This window comes from Ornithorhynchus anatinus, chromosome 4 (assembly GCF_004115215.2).
Source record: "Ornithorhynchus anatinus isolate Pmale09 chromosome 4, mOrnAna1.pri.v4, whole genome shotgun sequence".
In the NCBI taxonomy this organism is placed as follows: Eukaryota; Metazoa; Chordata; class Mammalia; order Monotremata; family Ornithorhynchidae; genus Ornithorhynchus; species Ornithorhynchus anatinus.
This window is the reverse complement of record NC_041731.1, coordinates 52,233,734-52,252,907: the sequence shown is the minus strand read 5'-3', so window position 1 is coordinate 52,252,907 and position 19,174 is coordinate 52,233,734. Positions and strand designations below refer to the sequence as shown.

At 40.9% G+C, this 19,174-nt stretch overlaps 1 protein-coding gene across 2 annotated transcripts in view; it reads right to left on the bottom strand.

Moving 5' to 3' along the window:
- CNBD1 (cyclic nucleotide binding domain containing 1) overlaps positions 1–19,174 on the bottom strand; it is a 363,365-nt gene that overhangs the window by 25,108 nt on the left and 319,083 nt on the right. For both annotated transcript variants that reach the window (XM_029062265.2, XM_039911805.1), the window contains one exon: positions 18,558–18,625. In XM_029062265.2, coding sequence (XP_028918098.1) covers positions 18,558–18,625 — 68 coding nt within the window. The remainder of the gene's footprint in view (positions 1–18,557; positions 18,626–19,174) is intronic.

Genomic DNA, 19,174 nt, shown 5'->3' with positions numbered 1-19,174 from the left:
TAGTTAGGGTCCAGTCGATTTACATGGTGCCCAAACCATTTAGGAAAATTTAACCTTAGCTTCTCTTTTGCCTCAATTACCTTATCTGTAAAATGGGTATAAAATACCCATCCTTCCCTTTCTCTTATACTGTGAACCCCAGGTGGCTCAGGGATTGGGTCCCATTTGCTTATATGGTAGGTACCCCAGGCGTTAGTGCAGTGCTTGGCACATAGTAAGCACTTACCAAATACCACAATTACAATTAGTTCTTCTCTTGTTTTAAGACATATTGTAAAAGGATAAAGGAATAAAGATTCAGGAAAATGTTGTAAAAATGCATAAGAGTGTTTTCCCAAGTGGTGTGGGTGAAATGATTATCATCACTCCTGAGAAAACAGTCCCAGCTAAGATTAACAACAAAACATCACTGAATTTTTGCCAAATCCTTTGTGCTGCTAATTTACATTGAGCCACATGAGCTAACTCCAATAACCTTTGAAATTTTAGAACAAATAACAAAGAAATCAATAGGTAATTTAGAAGAACATAAAAATATGATAGGATGTAAAAATAATGAGTCTGTTTCCCTTAGGGAGAAGGGAGAGGCATGGAAACCACATAGGAATAAGCTAAATGCACTTTTAGACCTGTTTTAACGATGTGTCAATTTTTGAGGTGCAATAAAAGTCTGTTCCCATGGGCACAATTGCCTCATTGCAACATATGTTCAAATTGCCTATTGTATACTTGAGAACATTATCAATGGATTGGACAAAATTTCTTGTCAAATGATGGATAAGACTCAGTCCTCTATCCTCAAGACCCAGCATTCATTCAATTGTATTTACTGAGCGCTTACTGTGTGCTGAGCACAGTACGAAGTGCTTGGGTAAGTACACCCATGTAAGGGAATTGATTCTACTGCTATGATTTGTGCAATACCACGTGAACTCTCTTGTCCCTGCCAGCTGTGTTCTGCCAGGGACACAGTGTTTAACGATTAAATGAGGAGGGCGGGAAGGTGGAAAATCACCTTGAGACATGTAGACATACATGTATTCACCTGATGTTAAGACAGTTAACAATACTATAATTATCTACAAAAAATGAAGGTACAGCTGCCCTGAGAACCGAAAGAGTGCAGGACTGGGAGTCAGAAAATGTGGGATTTAATCCTGGCTCTGCTACTTGTCTGATCATGACCATGGTCAGTCACTTACTTTTTCTGTGCCTCAGTTACCTCATCTGTTTAGGAGGGATTGAATACCTGTTCTTTCTCTCCCTTAGATTATCTTATATCTACCCCAGCACTTAGTAAAGTGCTTGGCAAATGATAAGCACTTAACAAATACCACAATTACTATTATTAGTAATAGTACTATACTACTACTATAGTAGTATACTACTACTAATAATAATCCAATAATAATCAACCTTTTTTATATGTGAAAAAATAGAGAGATCTGCCTTCACTCTCAGTTCACTCCCAGAATAGTTGCCTATAGGAAAGTCCAAATGAGCCCAATTCGTTCTTTAATGACCACTCACTGCACATGAACATTAACTGAATAGGGTAGGAAAGCACAGTTCGGAGATTGAAGACATGTAAAGGGAGAACCTCAGCCCTCTGCTGACAACAGGGAAAAAGCCATCCATCACACTCTCTTGTTCAGCCCATCAATCTGTGAGTCACACTGACTGAGTGCTTACTGTGTACAGAGCAAAACTGTAAACTCATTATGGGCAGGGAATATGCCTCCTAATTCTTTTGCATTGTACTTTCCCAAGTGCTTACTACAGTGTTCTGCACATAGTAAGTGCTCAATAAATACAATTGATTGATTAAATTCACTCCCCTCCTCCAGTGCCCAAATGTTAGGGAGAATTGATGAAGTCTGTGATCACAGGACAGAAATATTTCTGATTCTTCAGCAGCAGCAGTGGACACTACTGTGCCCTCAGTCATTTCATAAGCCATGTCACAGTAACTTAGTAAAGGTTGTGAGGATCCTTTCCAATGTATTGTAAATATCAAGGAAAAACAAAAAACCACTACCACCAACAAGATAAACCCCACACAGAAGAGAAGGAGGAAGAATCCAAAAGACTACACAGTTGTCCTTTGCACAGGATGAAGAAAAGAGCAGGAGCATTGGAGTGAAGCTTATGTGCGCGAGAGAAAATTGTTCCATTCTCATAAAATTATACCCATAACTCCCTGACTCCAGAAACATCCCTCTGGCGATGAAGAAAAGACCTCTCTTAAACAAGGTCTATCCAGACCCTTTCTCTATGAGTCATCTTTCTCAGGCCAAAATCTACCAATCTGTGGTATTTTTTGAAAGTTTACTGTGTGCAGAACACCACACTAAATGGTAACAGCCTTATCCATTGCTATGATTCTGATTGCTCTCCTAGTCTTAGAGAAACAGTTAAGCACCGAGGATAGAGCATGGGCCTGGAGTCAGAAGGACCTGGGTTCTAATCCCAGCTCTGCCACTTGCCTAGACAAGTCACTTCACTGGGCCTCAGTTATCTCATCTGGAGAATAGGGATGAAGTCTGTGAGCCCCATGTGGGACAGGGACTGTGTCCAACCCGATTTGCTGGTATCCACCCCAGTGCTTAGTACAGTACCTGACACATAGTAAGTGCTTAAAAAATATGAAAAAAAATCCAAAAACAAAGCCCTCAAGAGCATGTACAAGACTTCTAACTATCCCTGATTCTTAACTCTTCCACCCAGAACCCATGGCAGGCAAAACCTCCCTCTGAATTGTCCCAAACCAATTCTCTACCCTCCTTCAAAGCCATACTAACATACCTCATTTATTCAGGTGGCCTTTCCTAGTTAATCTCCCTTTCCATCATAGCTGTGCTATCCTTTTAGTTATCCCAGCACTCTTCTATCCCTTTCTGTTTACTTCTTTTTATATATTTACTTATATGCATGTGTTAATATTAACACCTAGTTCAATACAATTCTCTCTATAGACCAATTTATTATTTAGTACAATTCTCCATACACAGTAAGTGATCAATAAATAGGATTGATTGGCTAACCCATCTTCCCCTTTAGAAGACAAGTTATGGGACAGGTATCACATCTTATTATTATTAATAATAATTGTGGTATTTATTAAGTGCCTACTATTTCTCAAGTATCGTTCTAAGTACTAGGGAAGATAAAGGATAAATAGGTCAGGAACAGTTCCTGTCCCACATACAACTCCCATTATAAATTGGAAGGAACAAAGGTAGTGAATCCCCACTTTACAGATTAGGGAACTGAAGCAAAGAGAAGTTAAGTGACTTGCCCAAGATCACACAGCAGTCATGTGGTGGAGCCAGGACTTGAACCCAAGTCCTCTAACTCCTAGGACTGTGCTCTTTCTCCTAGACAATTCTATATTTTTTCCATATGTTGGCTTTGTACCTAGTTTAATATTATTAAGTCCCATCAAGTCTTTTCCGATTCATAGTGATTCCTTGGATATACTTTCTCCAGAATGTCCTGCCCTCTGCCATAATCTGTAAACTTTCTAGTGGTTCTTTCGTTATCGTTATGGTTTCTCTCCATCTAGCTGCTGGTCTGCCTCTTTCACATTTTCCATGGACTTTTCCTAGCATTAGTGTCTTCTCCAGAGAATTAGTTCTGATTACGTGTCCAAAATATGCTAATCTAAGTTGAGTCATTTGGCCTTTCAAAGACCAGTTTGGTTTAATTTGCTCTAAAATCCATTTGTTTGTCTTTTGGGCAGCCCATGGTATTCACAAAAGCCTTCTCCAACAACACATTTCAAAAGTTTAATTTAGTAATACTTATATGTCTGTCTTGGTGCTATCACAGGATGGTCTCTTCAAATAACTTCACTGATTATACATAATGCAGAATCAAGGCTTACTTATTATTAGTAATGGCTAATTGGTATCTGACACTGCACAATTTGTCTTCATCATACTAGTAATGTGACATTTGGAAAACATAGTAGCCTTCAAAATGGCCTGGGAAGATTTATTATTCTCCACGTGAAAAGGAACAAGAAACTGAATCACTGACAGGATGAAGCATTTTAAAGGATATTTCCCCAAATTCCCCAGATAAGGGGGGAAATAACTCAGATCATTATCAGACCCAGAGATCAGCCAATGAGACAGCTGTGATCTTTGTCCCAAGCCCCAATATTTTCATTTCTATAAAGACAAAAACAGAACATGTCTAGGTCTAGGTTGGAAAGCTGGTCTATATGCCTATGCAATGGACAGTCTGAATCAATTCAGGCCTTTCCGCTTTTTGTGTAATTGAATCTGTTTTAGTTTTTCCCGAGATGCTTGGTTATATAGTCCATTAAATCAGAATTTCCATGTAATATTGATTTAGTGCTAATGCAATTATCAAGAGATTCCAAAATATAACTTTCTAAAGAAGAAAAAATGAGAAGTATTATGCTGCTTTGCTAAAAACAAATGGATGTGTTTCAGGCCAGTTGGGATTTCTAGACTTGAGAGAATCTTGATTACTGGAAGCACATGTAGGAAAAATGGCATGACACAGCATAGCCTGGTGCAAAAAGTGTGCACATAAATGTCAGAAACTGGGTTCTAATCTTAACTCTGCCACTTGCTTGCTCTGTTATCTTGGGTAAGTCACTTAACTTCTCTGTGCCTTAGTTTCCTCATCTGTAAAACATAGGGTTTGATGAGCTCGTTGTGGTCAGGGATTGTCTCTATTGCTATCGTGTACTTTCCCAATCACTTAGTACAATGATCTGCACACAGCACTCAGTAAATATAATTGAATGAACGATACCCTTTCTCCCTCCTACTTAGATTGCAAGTCCATCTGGAACAGAGCCTGTGCCCAACCTGATTATCTTTTCTCTAGCCCAGCACTTAGTACAGTGGTAGGCACACAGAAAGGGCTTAATAAATACTGCAATTATTATTTTCCTACTACTACTACTAATATTAGTGGCAATAATACTACTAACAAAAAGAACAGACTAGCTTTGTCTTGAAGGATTCTGTCCCCCAAATTGAAGAAATGACCCCAGATAAATGGTTTTCTAATATTTAGATGGGACAGGAGCCAGTGTGGATAGGATAAAGGCCATCACTAACATGAAGGGGTCTGAGGATATCCAGGAGGTGTCACAGTAAGTATATACTGCCATTTCTTCACTTTAGTTATGTTGTTTCAGAGTAATCAATCCCAAAACCAAAACTCTATGAGAACATCATCATCATCTTCAGTGTCCATCTCCTTACTGAGGCCTAGCACCTTCCAAGGAGACTCAAGTTTACTGTGTGGAAAAAGGCAGTGGTAAACCACTTCCATATTTCTACCAAGAAAATGCTGTGGATACACTACCAGGATGATGATAATAATAATGATAATAACATTACTAATGATGGTATTTGTTAAGTGCTTACTATGTGCCAAGCCCTGTTCTAAGCACTGGGGTAGATACAAGGTAATCAGGTTGTTCCACGTGGGGCTCACAGTCTTAATCCCCTTTTTATAGATGAGGGAATTGAGCCACAGAGACATTAAGTGACTTGCCCAAAATCACACAGCTGATAAGTGGCATAGCCAGGATTAGAGCCCACAGCTGATTGCAGATGGAGGTGGAGTGTTCAGGAAGAGATGTGTCTATGGAGTTGCTATGGGTAGAAAATGACTCAACAGCATAAAACAAGACATACATGCTGTTGTGGGGCTGAAGGTGAGATGAATATCAAGTGCTCCAAGAGTGCAGATCCTAGGGCATAGACAACACTTAAGGGAAAGGGAGCTGGGGAAATGGCTTAACAGGGAAGGCCTCTTGGAGGAGATGTGACCTGAAAAGGCTATTTCTATTTCTGAGTTCTTAAATGTGAAGAGGCTCCAGATGAATGGTTCAGGTACATTTAAGTATACAGTAAGTTAACCTAAAAGATCATTTATAAGGACCCTGTGAACAGCTGACTAAAGTAGATAATGAAGACCCTAACAAGTGGTGAGTCAGCTACCCTGGCAGCCAGCTGCTTGTAACCAAATTCACCTGCTTGTGACACTATAGAAAAGCCATTTTGACTATAATCAATCAACCAATCAATAATTTTTATTGAGGGCTTACTGTGGGCAGACCACTGTACTGAGCTCCCCATAATGAGCTTTACCCCATAACTACTGTGAGCATTATGTACAGTACATCATCCCTCTGTGCCTATTTGTTCATTTTACTCTGCCCCACAGAAACCTGTATTTGACAAGAGTCTGTGAGTGTCTCTGCAAAAATCACAACACTGTAACTGCTTTGCACAGGTTCTGTGTCCTCAAGACTTCATGAATGGACTATATGATTCACCTGCCATTTATGACAGACGGCTCTATTATCACCTTTAAAAGGAAAAGCTAAGTACCTTAGAAGCAGCATGGCCTAATGGATAAAGCATGGACCTGGAAATCAGAAGGATCTAATTCTAATTCCAGCTCCGCCACTTATCTGCTGTGTGACCTTGGGCAAATCACTTTATTTCTCTGTAACTGAGGCACATCTGTATAATGGGGATTAAGACTGTGAGCCCCATGCAGGAGATGGATGATGTCCAACTTGACTAATTTGTATGTATTCCATGCTTAGTACATTGCCTGGCACATAGTAAATGCTTAACAAATGTCATTAAATAAATACATAAAAATCTGGATCACTGAGTCCTTGGAGTAAAATCTGTTTCTCACTTACAGGGCCTGTCCCTCTTTTAAGACTATCTTTTGGTCGATTAATCTTTCCACATTCAAGAATGATTACCGTAGTTCTGGGTTTACAGTGACCACTCAAAAACATAATGTGCAGGATTGTCCCAAGGTCTAAGTCATTTTAGATAGTAAATTAAAGTCTAAGGAAGAACATTAACTCTTTTGAAGCAGTAGGGGACCACCTAGTGCACTGACTCTGCTGTGAGGAACTAGACTATCCTGAAATCTTACTGAGAATTCCTCCTTAGTATTAGCCTGGATGCATAATAATCATAATCTTAACAATAATGATAATAGTAATATACGTTAAGGACTATGTGCAAAGCACTGTACTGAATGCTGGGGTTGATGCAAGATAATCAGGTCCCACATGAGGCTCACAGTCTAAGTAGGAGGGAGAACCTGGGGATAAAGGCTGTGAGCCCCACAAGGGATACCCTGAATACCTTGTATCTACCCCAGTGCTTAGAACAGTGCTTGGCACATAGTAAGCACTTAGCAAATACCATCATCATCATCATCAACAAATACCATTATTATTATTATTATTATTTTGCAGATGAGGAACTGAGGCTTGTCCCCTCTTATCTTTTCTCACTGATCTCCTAAGGTAACTCAGCCCACAAACTCTACTCCTCTAGTGCCAACTTGCTCATTGGACCCTGATCTCACCTATTTTACCCCTGACCCTTTTCCCACATCCTCCCTCTGGCCTGGAACTTCCTCCTACTCCATAGACACCAGACCACAGCTCTCTACACCTTCAAAGTCTCACTGTGATCACATTTCTTCCAGGAGCCTTTCCTCAATTAAGCCCTGCTCCCTCTCCCTTCTGGGTCATCTATGCACTCAGATCTGTGATCTTTAGACAATTGATATTCTCTGCACCCTCAGTCTGACAGCAGTTATCTATATATCAGGTTTTTTTATCTAACCTGATTATCTTATATCTTTCCCAGTGCTTAGAACAGTACTTGTCACATAGTAAGTGCTTAACAAATACTATTAATAATAATAATTTATATTAATATCTGTCTCTCCCCCTACACCGAAAGCTTGTTATGGGCAGTGAATGTAACTACCAGGTCTGCTGTATTGTACTCTCCCAGGTGATTGGTAGAGTGCACTACACACAGCAAGCGCTTGATAAATACCATTAGTGAGGATGATGAAGTGACTTGTCCAAGGTCACACCGCTGACAAGTGGCAGAGCCTGGATCAGAAACAAGGTCTTCATGGCATGGCACCAGGAATTTCATTCTCAACTAAATTCATCATTCAGGCAATAAAGCACCATTTAATAGTCTGCTGCCTTAAATGGCACCCTTTTGAGCTGAAATAATTAATGTGTTTCTCTACACAGAATAGTGTGGTGGATAGAGCACGGGCCTGGAAGTCAGGTCATGGGTTCTAATCCCCACTCCACCATTTGTCTGCTTTGTGACCTTGGGCAAGTCACTTCACTCCTCTGTGCCTTAGTGACCTCATCTGTATAATGGGGATTGAGATTGTGAGCTCCCACGTGAGACAGGGACTGTGTCTAACCCAATTTGCATGTATCCAGCACAGCATTTAGTACAGTGCCTGGAACATAGAAAACACTTAACAAAAACCATATTATTATTATTACCATTATTTTTTTCCAAAGAGTCATTGAAGCATGGCTGCATTTCCCACTTGTATGTGACAATGCTGATGGTCTGCTTGTGTGGATGTGGCAGAGATGCAGGTGGTGGACAGATATTTCCAAGGGGCACGTAGGAGGAGACAGCCCATTTAGTCCATCACTGTTTGCTGCTATGTCTATTCGGCTGCAAGTTCCACAGCAACATTGTTTCAAGAGAACCACCTTCGTCCAGAGTACTGCTTGAGGCAAGTTGGTCTGTCTGTTGCTATTTTTTCCCAGCATGCCACAGTTATGCCTAATTGACTTAATGAGCCCATCCTTAAAATTATGCTGCTATGGTTGAGAATGATAGTAATGTATTAGTAGCCTGGATTAGAAAGCAAAGGGTTGGATGATATGTTCTGTTTTATTTGATTCCACAAGACAGGCAGACTGCCATGTCCCATGAATTGTGCATCCTTCTTATGGCCTCTGAGCACACTGGGTAAAGTATATTGAGCTGTCCAGATGTACAGCTGCATGAATCCCAGCGAGATGCTATATATCCCAAAGGAAATCCCAGAAACCTCTGGCTAGTCATGGGTGACATAAAGCCTTTGGGGTGACTGAAGCCAATCTATAATTCCAAAAGCAATAAAGAATATGGTTGTGATTGTTTATTGCTGAGATTCATAAAATGACTCCCATTGAGAAGTGCCACTGGGCACAAGTTTTAGGCAAAATAAACAAAATGATAAAGAGCCCAAGTCAACTTTAATTAACATATCAATTAGGAAAAGCTCAATTGAACAGCTGTCTCTTGCACTCTGCCCGGAAGTTCAATGAACCAGAGCTTTGTCAGGTCGAGAAATGAACAAAGCACCAGTCTTGAGGCTTTGGGACTTATCAGAAGCTTTCTAGTAGATCTTAAAGTCAGAGCGCAAAGAGACATAGGTAATCCTCTAAGGTATGTAAGACTCAAGCCATATGGAGATGTAAAGATTTAAAAAGAGTTGTATTCAATCTTTAATTATATGCTCTGTGGCTGCTTCCTGGCTTTCCAACATCTTGACTGTATTGTACTAATGAACATTTGCTTATGCTTTGCTTTTCCTGTTTTTATATAGGTTCCTTCATTTTAAGAAATCCTCATCTCAAGGATCCTGATAAAATAGATAGGGAAGTCCTATTTACTGAGGGACTACGATTTACATATTTTGACTGAGTAGAAATTCAATCCAGATGCCCTATCCAAGATCATGTTATAAGAAAATCTTTAGTAAGAACTGAGTCCCAGTAAAATAATGAAAGGGTAAATCTCACTAGGGCTTGGGTTGGGTTTAGTCTGAAGCTGCATTCAGCCATTCCCTCTTTCAGGTAGGGAGCTCTGGAGATGCCCAACATTTCTGGAGCATGTATGAGGTTTTCCCATTTGCCGGTTATTGTTAATGGTTGCCGTTGGTAATGGAATTTGTTAAGTGCTTACCATGGGTTAGGTACTGTTCTAAGTGCTGGGATAGATACAAGGTGATGAGGTTGGACACAGTCTCTGTCCCTTATGGGGCTCACAGTCTTGATCCTCATTATAGAGATGAGGTAACTGAGGCACAGAGGAGTGAAGTGATTTTCCCAAGGTCACACAGCATATAAATGGCAGAGCTGGGATTAGAACCCAGTTCTTTCTGACTCCCAGGCCCGCGGTCTGTCCACTAGGTCTTGCTGCTTCTCTGTTTCCCCATTTTCCAGTGGTCCCAGCAGTCCTTGGGGCAGCCTTTCAAGTCTCTAGATGAGAGGTTGGAGTCCCTAAGCATTCCTGTTTTGGTGCCAGACTGCTGGTCTGTGGCCACAACTGGGACAGGTTGGTATTCATGGGGACTACTGTTTGAAAAGACATGAGCAGAAACTGGGCTGGCCAGGTCCAGACTTCTGGCCAAGCAAGCTTCTAAGCATCACCACTTTTCAAATCTGTTCCCTTTTTCAGTAGGCACTGGCTTAAAGTGGCAGACCCACCATGTTTGGCTTGGTTTTAAAGTGCTGCAGTGTTATCTGAGCTTTATGAGGTTCATAAATTGACAAGCCTAGGACATCGTCTCCCAACAGCACTGAATGCCAACTATATGCCAAGCACTGAAAGCTGCCTTGGGATCTAGTCATCAATCAATCAATCAACAGTGTTTATTATTTATGGGATGCCAAGCAATGTACTAATCACCTGGGAGAATACAACAGAGTTGGTAAACAAGTTCCCTGCCCACAGTGAGCTTACAAGACCCTGAATCTTCCATTAAAGAGCTATCAAATCCAACAGGGGAGAGGGATGGCACATTGTTAGAGAGGGGTTTGGTCCCCAGCTGAGCCAGGATCATCCCCAGCCACCTCAATTGAGATAGCATGTAGAACCTGTCCTTCAGTTTGCATGTTAACTCACTATTTTCCAACACTAAATCTTTACTCCTCCCAATCAATCCATCAGTGGTATTTATTGAGTGCTTACTGAGTGCAGAGAAGTGTACTAAGTGTTTGGGAGAGTACAATAAAATAGAGGGAAAAATAAAACCATAAAACAAAGTTGGGATAACAGTTCCCTGCCTGCAGTGAGTTTACAGTCTAGAGGGTAAATGGATTTAAAAATAATACATACTGTAGAGATGGGTACATAAGTGCTGTGGGGCATAGCATAAGAATAATACCAAATGACCAAATGATCTTGGTGCAGATCCAAGTGCAGAGTGCAGAGACACAATCTGAACTTGTAACTATACCTCACTCAACTCTCCCACTTTGCCCCATTTTTTTCACCACTCTTCTGACCTGGAAGTCCCTCTCACTCTGAATTGGCCAGAATTCAGGCTTTCAGCACCCTATTAAAATCCCACTTTCAGGAGGTCTTCCCAATTGTCTCACAACACCCTTAGCTACTTGTTATACCCTTATTTTATCTCAAGTTCCCACTATTTGTAAATAACTGTCTCTCTCCCTCTTTAGATTTTAAGCCCCTTGAGTGAAAGGAAGCATATGGTACAGTGTCTTGCATTAAGAGCTGCTCAATAAATATTATTAACTGATAAAGTGATTGATAGTAAGATGGTATGAATGAGTGTGTCAGATACTTGGACTCCCTTGTGGCTGTTGCACATGGTCTCTATGAAATGTGGTAATTCACCTTTTCTGGTACCTTGCTACTTGGGTGACTCTTGCTCAAACCTAGATGATTAAGAGAAGAAAAGATATATCCTACTTCCAGCAAGATGTGTGTTTGAGGTGTTAGGGGGATGGTTTTTGCTAGGTCATTCACATTCTCTCTCCCAACAATTCTAATAATAACTGTGGCATTTGTTAATCGCTTACTTTGTGTCAAGCACTATACTATGTGCTGGGGTAGATGGAAGAGAATTGGGTCAGACACAATCCCTCTCCTAAACAGGGCTCACAGTTTAATAGGAAGGAAGAACAGGAAGTGAATCCCCATTTTAGAGATAAGAAAATTGAGTCACAGAGAAGTTAACTGTCTTGTTCCAGGTCACACAGAAGGCAAGTGACAGAGCTGGGATTGAACCCAGTTCCCTAACTCCCAGACCCGTGATCTTTCCACTAGGCCACTCCGATTCCCAGTCCCCCTATTCCCAGGGCAATGCAACTGGAGGGGAAAATGGACACAGGCTTTGGCCAAAGAACAGAATCTCTCTGAGATCTCAACAGCAGTGGATTATTGCTGTATACTCAGTTCATAACCCATCAATGAATATCAAGCTCAGCATAACTTGGTAAAGGGTAGGTGGTATCCTCCATTTTTTCACAAGAAACAGGGGAAAAAGCAAGAAAAAAGAATTGAAAACCCAAAGACCATCACCACCACTAACAAAAACATAGTTATCTTGCACACAATTTTTTGTTGCTGCTGTTCTCATTTAACTTTTGGTTTCCTGTTTGGAGATAGTGAATTCAGTGAATGCTGTGTGTCCAGAAAGAGGACGGAACCATGAGAGTGTCAAGGGAAAATGCTGGAATGGAGATGGGGATTTGTTTTGTGGATCTTGGAAACAGGGAAATTCAATCTTCTAATATATCCATAGTCTTTCCTTTTCCTACATGTTACATGCACCGAGCCTCACCAGAGCAAGCCCCAGATGCAATAAATTACTACTTGTATGAAATAGATTTCCATTGAATTAGACAAATAAAGCTTTTTAAACCAAATCAGTATCAAAAAATAGTTGTCAAAATAAAGCAAACATGCTTGGTGAAACATGAAAAGATGAAACACAGAAGAACAAAAGGAAAAAGATTACTACAAAGCTCTGTAGGTGTCTAGAATTCATTCTGGATTTTTTTCAGGATGATCCCTGGGCATTTTATGAAAGCCTCTTGCACATGAATTATCTTTTCAAAACTACTTTTAATCAAAACTGATTTTATTCAGGAGACCATAACCCTTGTCCAAATGAGAACCAGATCCACTTTGACATCAAACTCTACATTTGTTTTTTGGATCTTTGATCTTCCTTTCATAAGAAAACCACTACCGCTGTTGTTTGAAACACAATATTAGTTTCTAGTCACTCACTGCACCCATTTCACTCAGAAAAAACCCTACTCTCTTGCCATTTAAGCAAACATCTCTTTCCACATAATTTAAACTTCTGCATCACAAGGCTGGATTGTCAGCTTGTTGAGGCCAGGGGATGGTGTCATCCCCAAAGCAAGGCTGTAACCTCTTGGTAAAGGGCTGTGCAGCCTGTGGGCACCTAACAAATTGAACTGAATTAAACAAAAGTAAATTCTCATTTTCAAAATAATAAAAATTCATGTTACCCTATCTAAACTTTACAAATGTCACCTACTGGTAAATGTCAGATTTTACGGATTTCATTTAAAAATTAGACTCCTTTTAAAATGAACTGAGACATTTCTTATTCCCTTTGCCCTTTTTCATGTATTAAGATGAAATATGCACTGGCAAGGTTTTGGTATTCCTCTGTTTTTCCTTATCGATCAAACAATAGTATTTATTCAGAACCTACTGTGCACAGAGCATTATGCTAACTGCATGGGAAAGTACAATAGATTTCCAACAGAATTGAAATCTGCCTTCAAGTGTTTACAGTTTAGCAGGGGAACAAAAGCATTTACAGAGAGGAGGAAGAAGGAGAAAGAGGATATGTGCACAAATGCCACTGGAGGTTGTGAAAACTCTCCTTTTCTGTGGTCTCGCATTTTTCCTTTTGCCTTCAGGACACCTTTATTTGGATGTACCGCTAACACAAACTCAACATGGCTGAAACAGAACTCCACATTTTTCCATCCAAATTGTGTTCTCCCCCATGCTTTCCCAACATCCAGATGATATTCCTCAACAGTGTAGGCAACACAATCCTCTTTTCGGTTCTACCTTCACAATACCTCTAGAATCTACCCCTTCCTCTCTATGCAAACTGCTACCATGCTGCTCCAAGCATTTATCCTATCCCACCTTGACAATTGCATCAGTCTCTCTGCTGATCTCTCTGCCTCCTGCCTCTTCCCTCTCTAGTTCATACTTTACTCAGCTGGCTAGATCACTTTTGAAAAAAAAAAAAAGTCCAGTCTGCATTTCCCAACTACTCAAAAACCTCTAATGGTTGCTCATCCAACCTCAATGAAACAGAAACTTTACCATGGCTTTAATGTACTCAGTCAGCTCTGTCTCTCTCCTACCTTACGTCACTAATCTCCTACCATACCCCTAACCAGACATTCAACTCCTCTATGCTAAACTACTCACTGTAGATTAATCTACTCACCTTGATCTAGCCTATGCTTCCAATGACCCCTTCCTCACATCTTCCCTCTTGTCTGGAACTCCCTCCCACTTTGTATCCTACAGACCACCACTCTCCCCACCTTTCAAAGCCCTACTAAAATCAAATCCTCCAAGAGGCCTTCCCTAAGCCCACGTTTCCATGCCTAAGACCTTCTTTCTGAGTTTTCTATGTGCTTGAGTCTTCACTCTTTAAGCACTTTGATATTCATTCACCTCCAATCCCACAGCACTTACATGTATATCCAGCTGTATTTTATTTTAGTGCCTGTTTCTCTCACTAGACTGTAAGCTCCTTATGGGCAGGAATTATGCCTAGTACAGTGTGTGTTGCACACAGTAATTATTCAGTAAATGACATTAAATGATTGAATGATGGAAATGCCTTGTTCCAGCAACAGAACCTTAGCTGCCATCAGAGTATGGGTTTAAGTTGTTGTTTCTTGTGGTCACAATAATAGTTTTTGCTAAACATAGAAAAAATCACTGGTGACCCTGTAGAGAACAGTATCATTAGACACAAGAGGAATGAGACCAGATGGTAGAGAGTCAAGAGGAGAGTTGGAGGAAGAAAGAAATTGAGGCAGCAGTTGTATACAACTTACTTGAGAAGCTTGGGAGCAAGAGCTAGAGGGTGCAACGTGATTCAGAGAATGTTTCTTTCAGGATGGGGAGATATAAACATGTTTGAAGACAAAAGGAAAAGAGCTATCAGAGAGTGGGTGGTTGAAAGTGGTGGTCAGGGAGGGAAGAAGAATGAGTACAAGCAGTTTGAGAAAGTGAGAAAGAGTGGGGCTTGAGATACAGGTAGAAAGCATGGATTGCTTGAGATACAGCTTAGGGAAGGGATGACAAAGTAGATGTTGAGAGGGAGGGGAGAGAGAGGGGATGTTGAGAGGATGCTGAGTTGCCTTGGGGAGCTCAGACCTAATGATATCGATTCTGTCAATTAAACAATTCTCTATCTCCCCCTATGTCTCCCCAATCTTGTTGTGTCTTCCCAACTCCCCACCTATCCATGATCTTTCTCTCTGCCATCATATAGTCTTTTTCCCCTTCTTCTCATAGTCTCCATTATCCTTTTTCTCAAATCTACCTCATGTTTTATTCCCACCTCCCCCTCCCTAAATTTCTCTTCCTTGTGTATTTTTCCCTTTCCCTTCCATCTTCATCTTCTAATCACTGTTTCCCCAATCTCTCCCAGATTTTTCCATACCTTCACTAATGCCTCATGTTCTCTCTTCACTCTCCTGCTCTAGCCATTGGCTAGATTGTCATGTTGCTGCTTCTGCTTCCTGCATCAGCAGCAGTTAGGAGGCAGATACAATTGCTAGTGCTGACATCCCTCTCCACAGACCTGGGCAGGCCCAATTAGCATAGCTGGTTACGTTCTTCGCACTTGCCCAGACCTGTGAACAGAGACCTTTGGAGCTATTAGAAATATTGAATAGTAACTCCCTCCATCTCCATGAGCCTATCCAGGATAGAAAATCTTCTCTTAAATCAGAATCATCCTCAAAGCTCTCTGGCACTGGCTCTAAAGATTTCTAAATAAAGTTTTCTATTTTGAGACTGATCTAAAAAAAAAAATCACATTTTGCTAATCAAGAGACTCTCATTTCCAAAGCCCATTATAATTCATTTTGTATAGATTAATGTTAAACAGCAGATTTAAAACAGATGGATCGCTGGAACTGTGTGACAAGGCTGACTCTGGGGAGCCAGCTAGATTTTCAACATTTTAAAAATTCTTTATTTACTACCAGCATCCAAGCTAGTTCATTGGTGCAGAATACAGATAGTATCTTAGCAAAATGGAGCAGGTCTTTCTCTGGGGACAGCAGATGCTGCCTTAAAATAAATCAGTTGGTATTTATTGAGTACTTACTGTGTGCAGAGCACTATACTAAGTGCTTGTAGGAGTATGATACGACAGAGTTGGTAGACATGTTCTCTGCACACAAGGAGTTTACTGTATAGAGGGTAGTTGGGGAATTGATGAGGGGAAGGATTCTATGCTCCAAGGCATTTTGAAACAAAAAGCTCTAGAAGCACTGTTTCTTGAAAGGACAGAATTATTAAGATTGGATAGGTCAGAAGCCCTTGTGTATCTCTACCACTGGAGTGGGTCTCACCTCACAGCGAAACCACAGCGAGAAAATTTACAGGGGCTACAGAGTCCCAGAGATCCCTTTGAACATGGGACCAGGTTCACATAGCAGAGTGAACCATGCTGGAGACAGACATAAAGGAAAGAAAAATGTATTTTGGGGTACATCACTTTTCTGGGTGAGTGGAGAGATCAACCAATTAATCAGTAATCTTAATTGACCATTTACACTGTGCAGAATACTGGACTAAGTGTTTGGGAGTGTACGATTTAGTTAGCAAATATGATCCTTGTTTCCAAGCAGCTTTCAGTCTAGCAAAATGGATTACAGTTTGGGTGAAGCCACAGAGTTGGAAGAAATTTTCCATGAGTGCTAATGATTGTGGAGAATGAAAATGAATCCTCCTTCTCTCCTCTCATATGCCCTGCAGAGCTCCGGGAGACTGAGCTGCAGATGAGGAAGCACTGTGAGAGGATAGGAAGCCCACCCTCAATTTAGCAAGCAGTGTGGTCTAGTGGATAGAGCACAGGCCTGGTAGTCAGAAGGATCTGGGTGCTAATTGGGCTCTGCCACTTGTCTAAGTGACCTTGAGCAAGTCATTTCACCTCTCTAGGCTTCAGTTACCTCATCTGTAAAATGAAGATTAAAACTTTGAGCCCCAAATGGGATAGGGACTGTGTCCAACCTGATTTTGTATTTACCCCAATATGTAGTACAGTGCCCGGCACATAGTAAGTGCTTAACAAATACCACAAATATTATTATCATTATCAAAGATGATTCCACTTTTTATGCCTCCCTGCCAGTGTGGCTCAAACTGCAACATTATTTCAGAGAAGAGCAAGGGCCAAGCCAAGCACAAGCCTAAGCCCACTTCAAGCAAGGAATCCATACTTCACTCCACTGCCATTATCTTTCTACAAAAACGTTCGGGACATGTCACCCCTGTCCTCAAAAATTGCCAGTGGTTGCCTACTAACCTCCATATCAAACAAAAACTCCTCACTCTTGGCTTTAAAGCTCTCCATCAGCTTGCCCCTTCTTCCCTCACCTCCCTTCTCTCCTTCTACATCCCAGCCCACACACTCCACTCCTCTGGTGCTAACCTTCTCACTGTCCCTCAACCTCACCTGTCTCACCACCGAACCCTGGCCCAAGTCCTTCCTCTGGCCTGGAATGCCCTCCCCTCCTCAAATCCTCCTATCTCCCTTCCCCTCCTTCAAAGCCCTATTGAAGGCGTACCTCCTCCAAGAGGCTTTCCCAGACTTTTCCTCAGCTCCCCCTCCTTCCTGCGTCACCTCGGCTTGCTCCCTTTGATCTCTCTGCCTTGCACCCCACAGCACTTATATATATATATATATGTATGTATATATCTATAATTCTACTTATTTATATTAATGCCTGTTTACATGTTTTGATATCTATCTCCACCCCCGCACCCCACCCCCTGCAAGACTGTAAGCCCATTGTGGGCAGGGATTGTCTCTCTTTATTGCTGTATTGTATTTTTCAAGTACTTAGTACAGTGTTCTGCACACAGTAAGTGCAAAATTAATAAGATTGAATGATCTAAGTGGTGGGGAGGAGAAAATGGGGAAGGAGACCAGCTGGCCTTTCCATGGCATGTAAGAGTGTGAGGTTAATAATAAGCCCAATTTTCTTATCCAAGATTCCTGTGGATTTAGCAACACATCTTTTGAGAGAGCAACCTCATTCTACCCCCTCCTTAACCTCTGTCTGAGAAACTCCCCCCCAAAACCATGAATACTTTATGGGCCACAGCTAGTTAACACTTATTGATAATGCTGTCATATAATAAATGCAAATAGTATTTCCTTTGTACCATTAGCAGGACACAGAGAAGGGATACAGAACTAGTAGTCTGTAAGTTGTTGGTGCTCTTTGTGGGAAAGACTTTTTCAAAGCAATTAATGAAGCTTTATGAGGAGGCCCGTTCTTGTTTATCTTTGTTTCAATTAAAACATGACAACTTGGGTTGCCTATTGTGGCTTTCAGGATTGTAAGCATCAGGAACATGCATAAAGAGGAGTAATGATCCATCTCAGAATCTTTCACTCACTGCCATTTTCCCCATGCATTGAGTTTCTAGGACAATATTGATTTTGCAGTCATGTTAAACAACAGATTAAGGAACTATTTCCTGCCAGATTCTCTATATCCTTTCATATTCATGAGGTTCTATACTTATTAAGGACTTCCTATGCACAGAACATGTTACTGTATGCTTGGAATTATACAGTACAAGAAGCCTTGAGGAACCTCCAGTGGAATGGAGACACTTGTAGACATTTCCTCTTACCTGAGTGAGTTGGCCAAAAGTCGCCTTAGCAGTTTGAAGCATTAGTTTCTGTGTCACCCAATCTAAATCTAGAAAAAAAGGAAAAAATTGCTCACTTTTTCAAAATATTATAATTATAGATAATAATATAATGATAATAGTTAAATAATAATAATGGTATTTGTGGGCTTGATAAGTGCCAAATACTGTTCTCAGACCCAGGTTAAGTATGAAACCATCAAAACTGGCACACACCCTGTCCTTTATAGGGTTTACAGACTGAGGGGGAGGGAGATTGGGAGCATAATCCCCATTTTACAGCCTAGGAAACTGAGTCACAGAAAGGTTAAATGGCTTGCCCAGCTTCATACAAAAGTCATATGGAGGAGCCAGAATTAGAACCTAGGTCTCCTGACTCCCAGTTCTGGGCTCTTTCCACTAGGCTAGACTGTGTCTAATCATAATAGTAACCTGCAGAAGGTAGAAGAGAGTTACATCCATTGTACTAGTAGTGTTTAAAGTGTCAAAGCATAACTTTGGACCTGCGTATCTAAATATCATTACCGTCATCATTTTAATCCAGGGAGAAGGCATTTTGGTAAAATTGCTACCGAGAAGAGTGGTTAAGACCTCTAGAA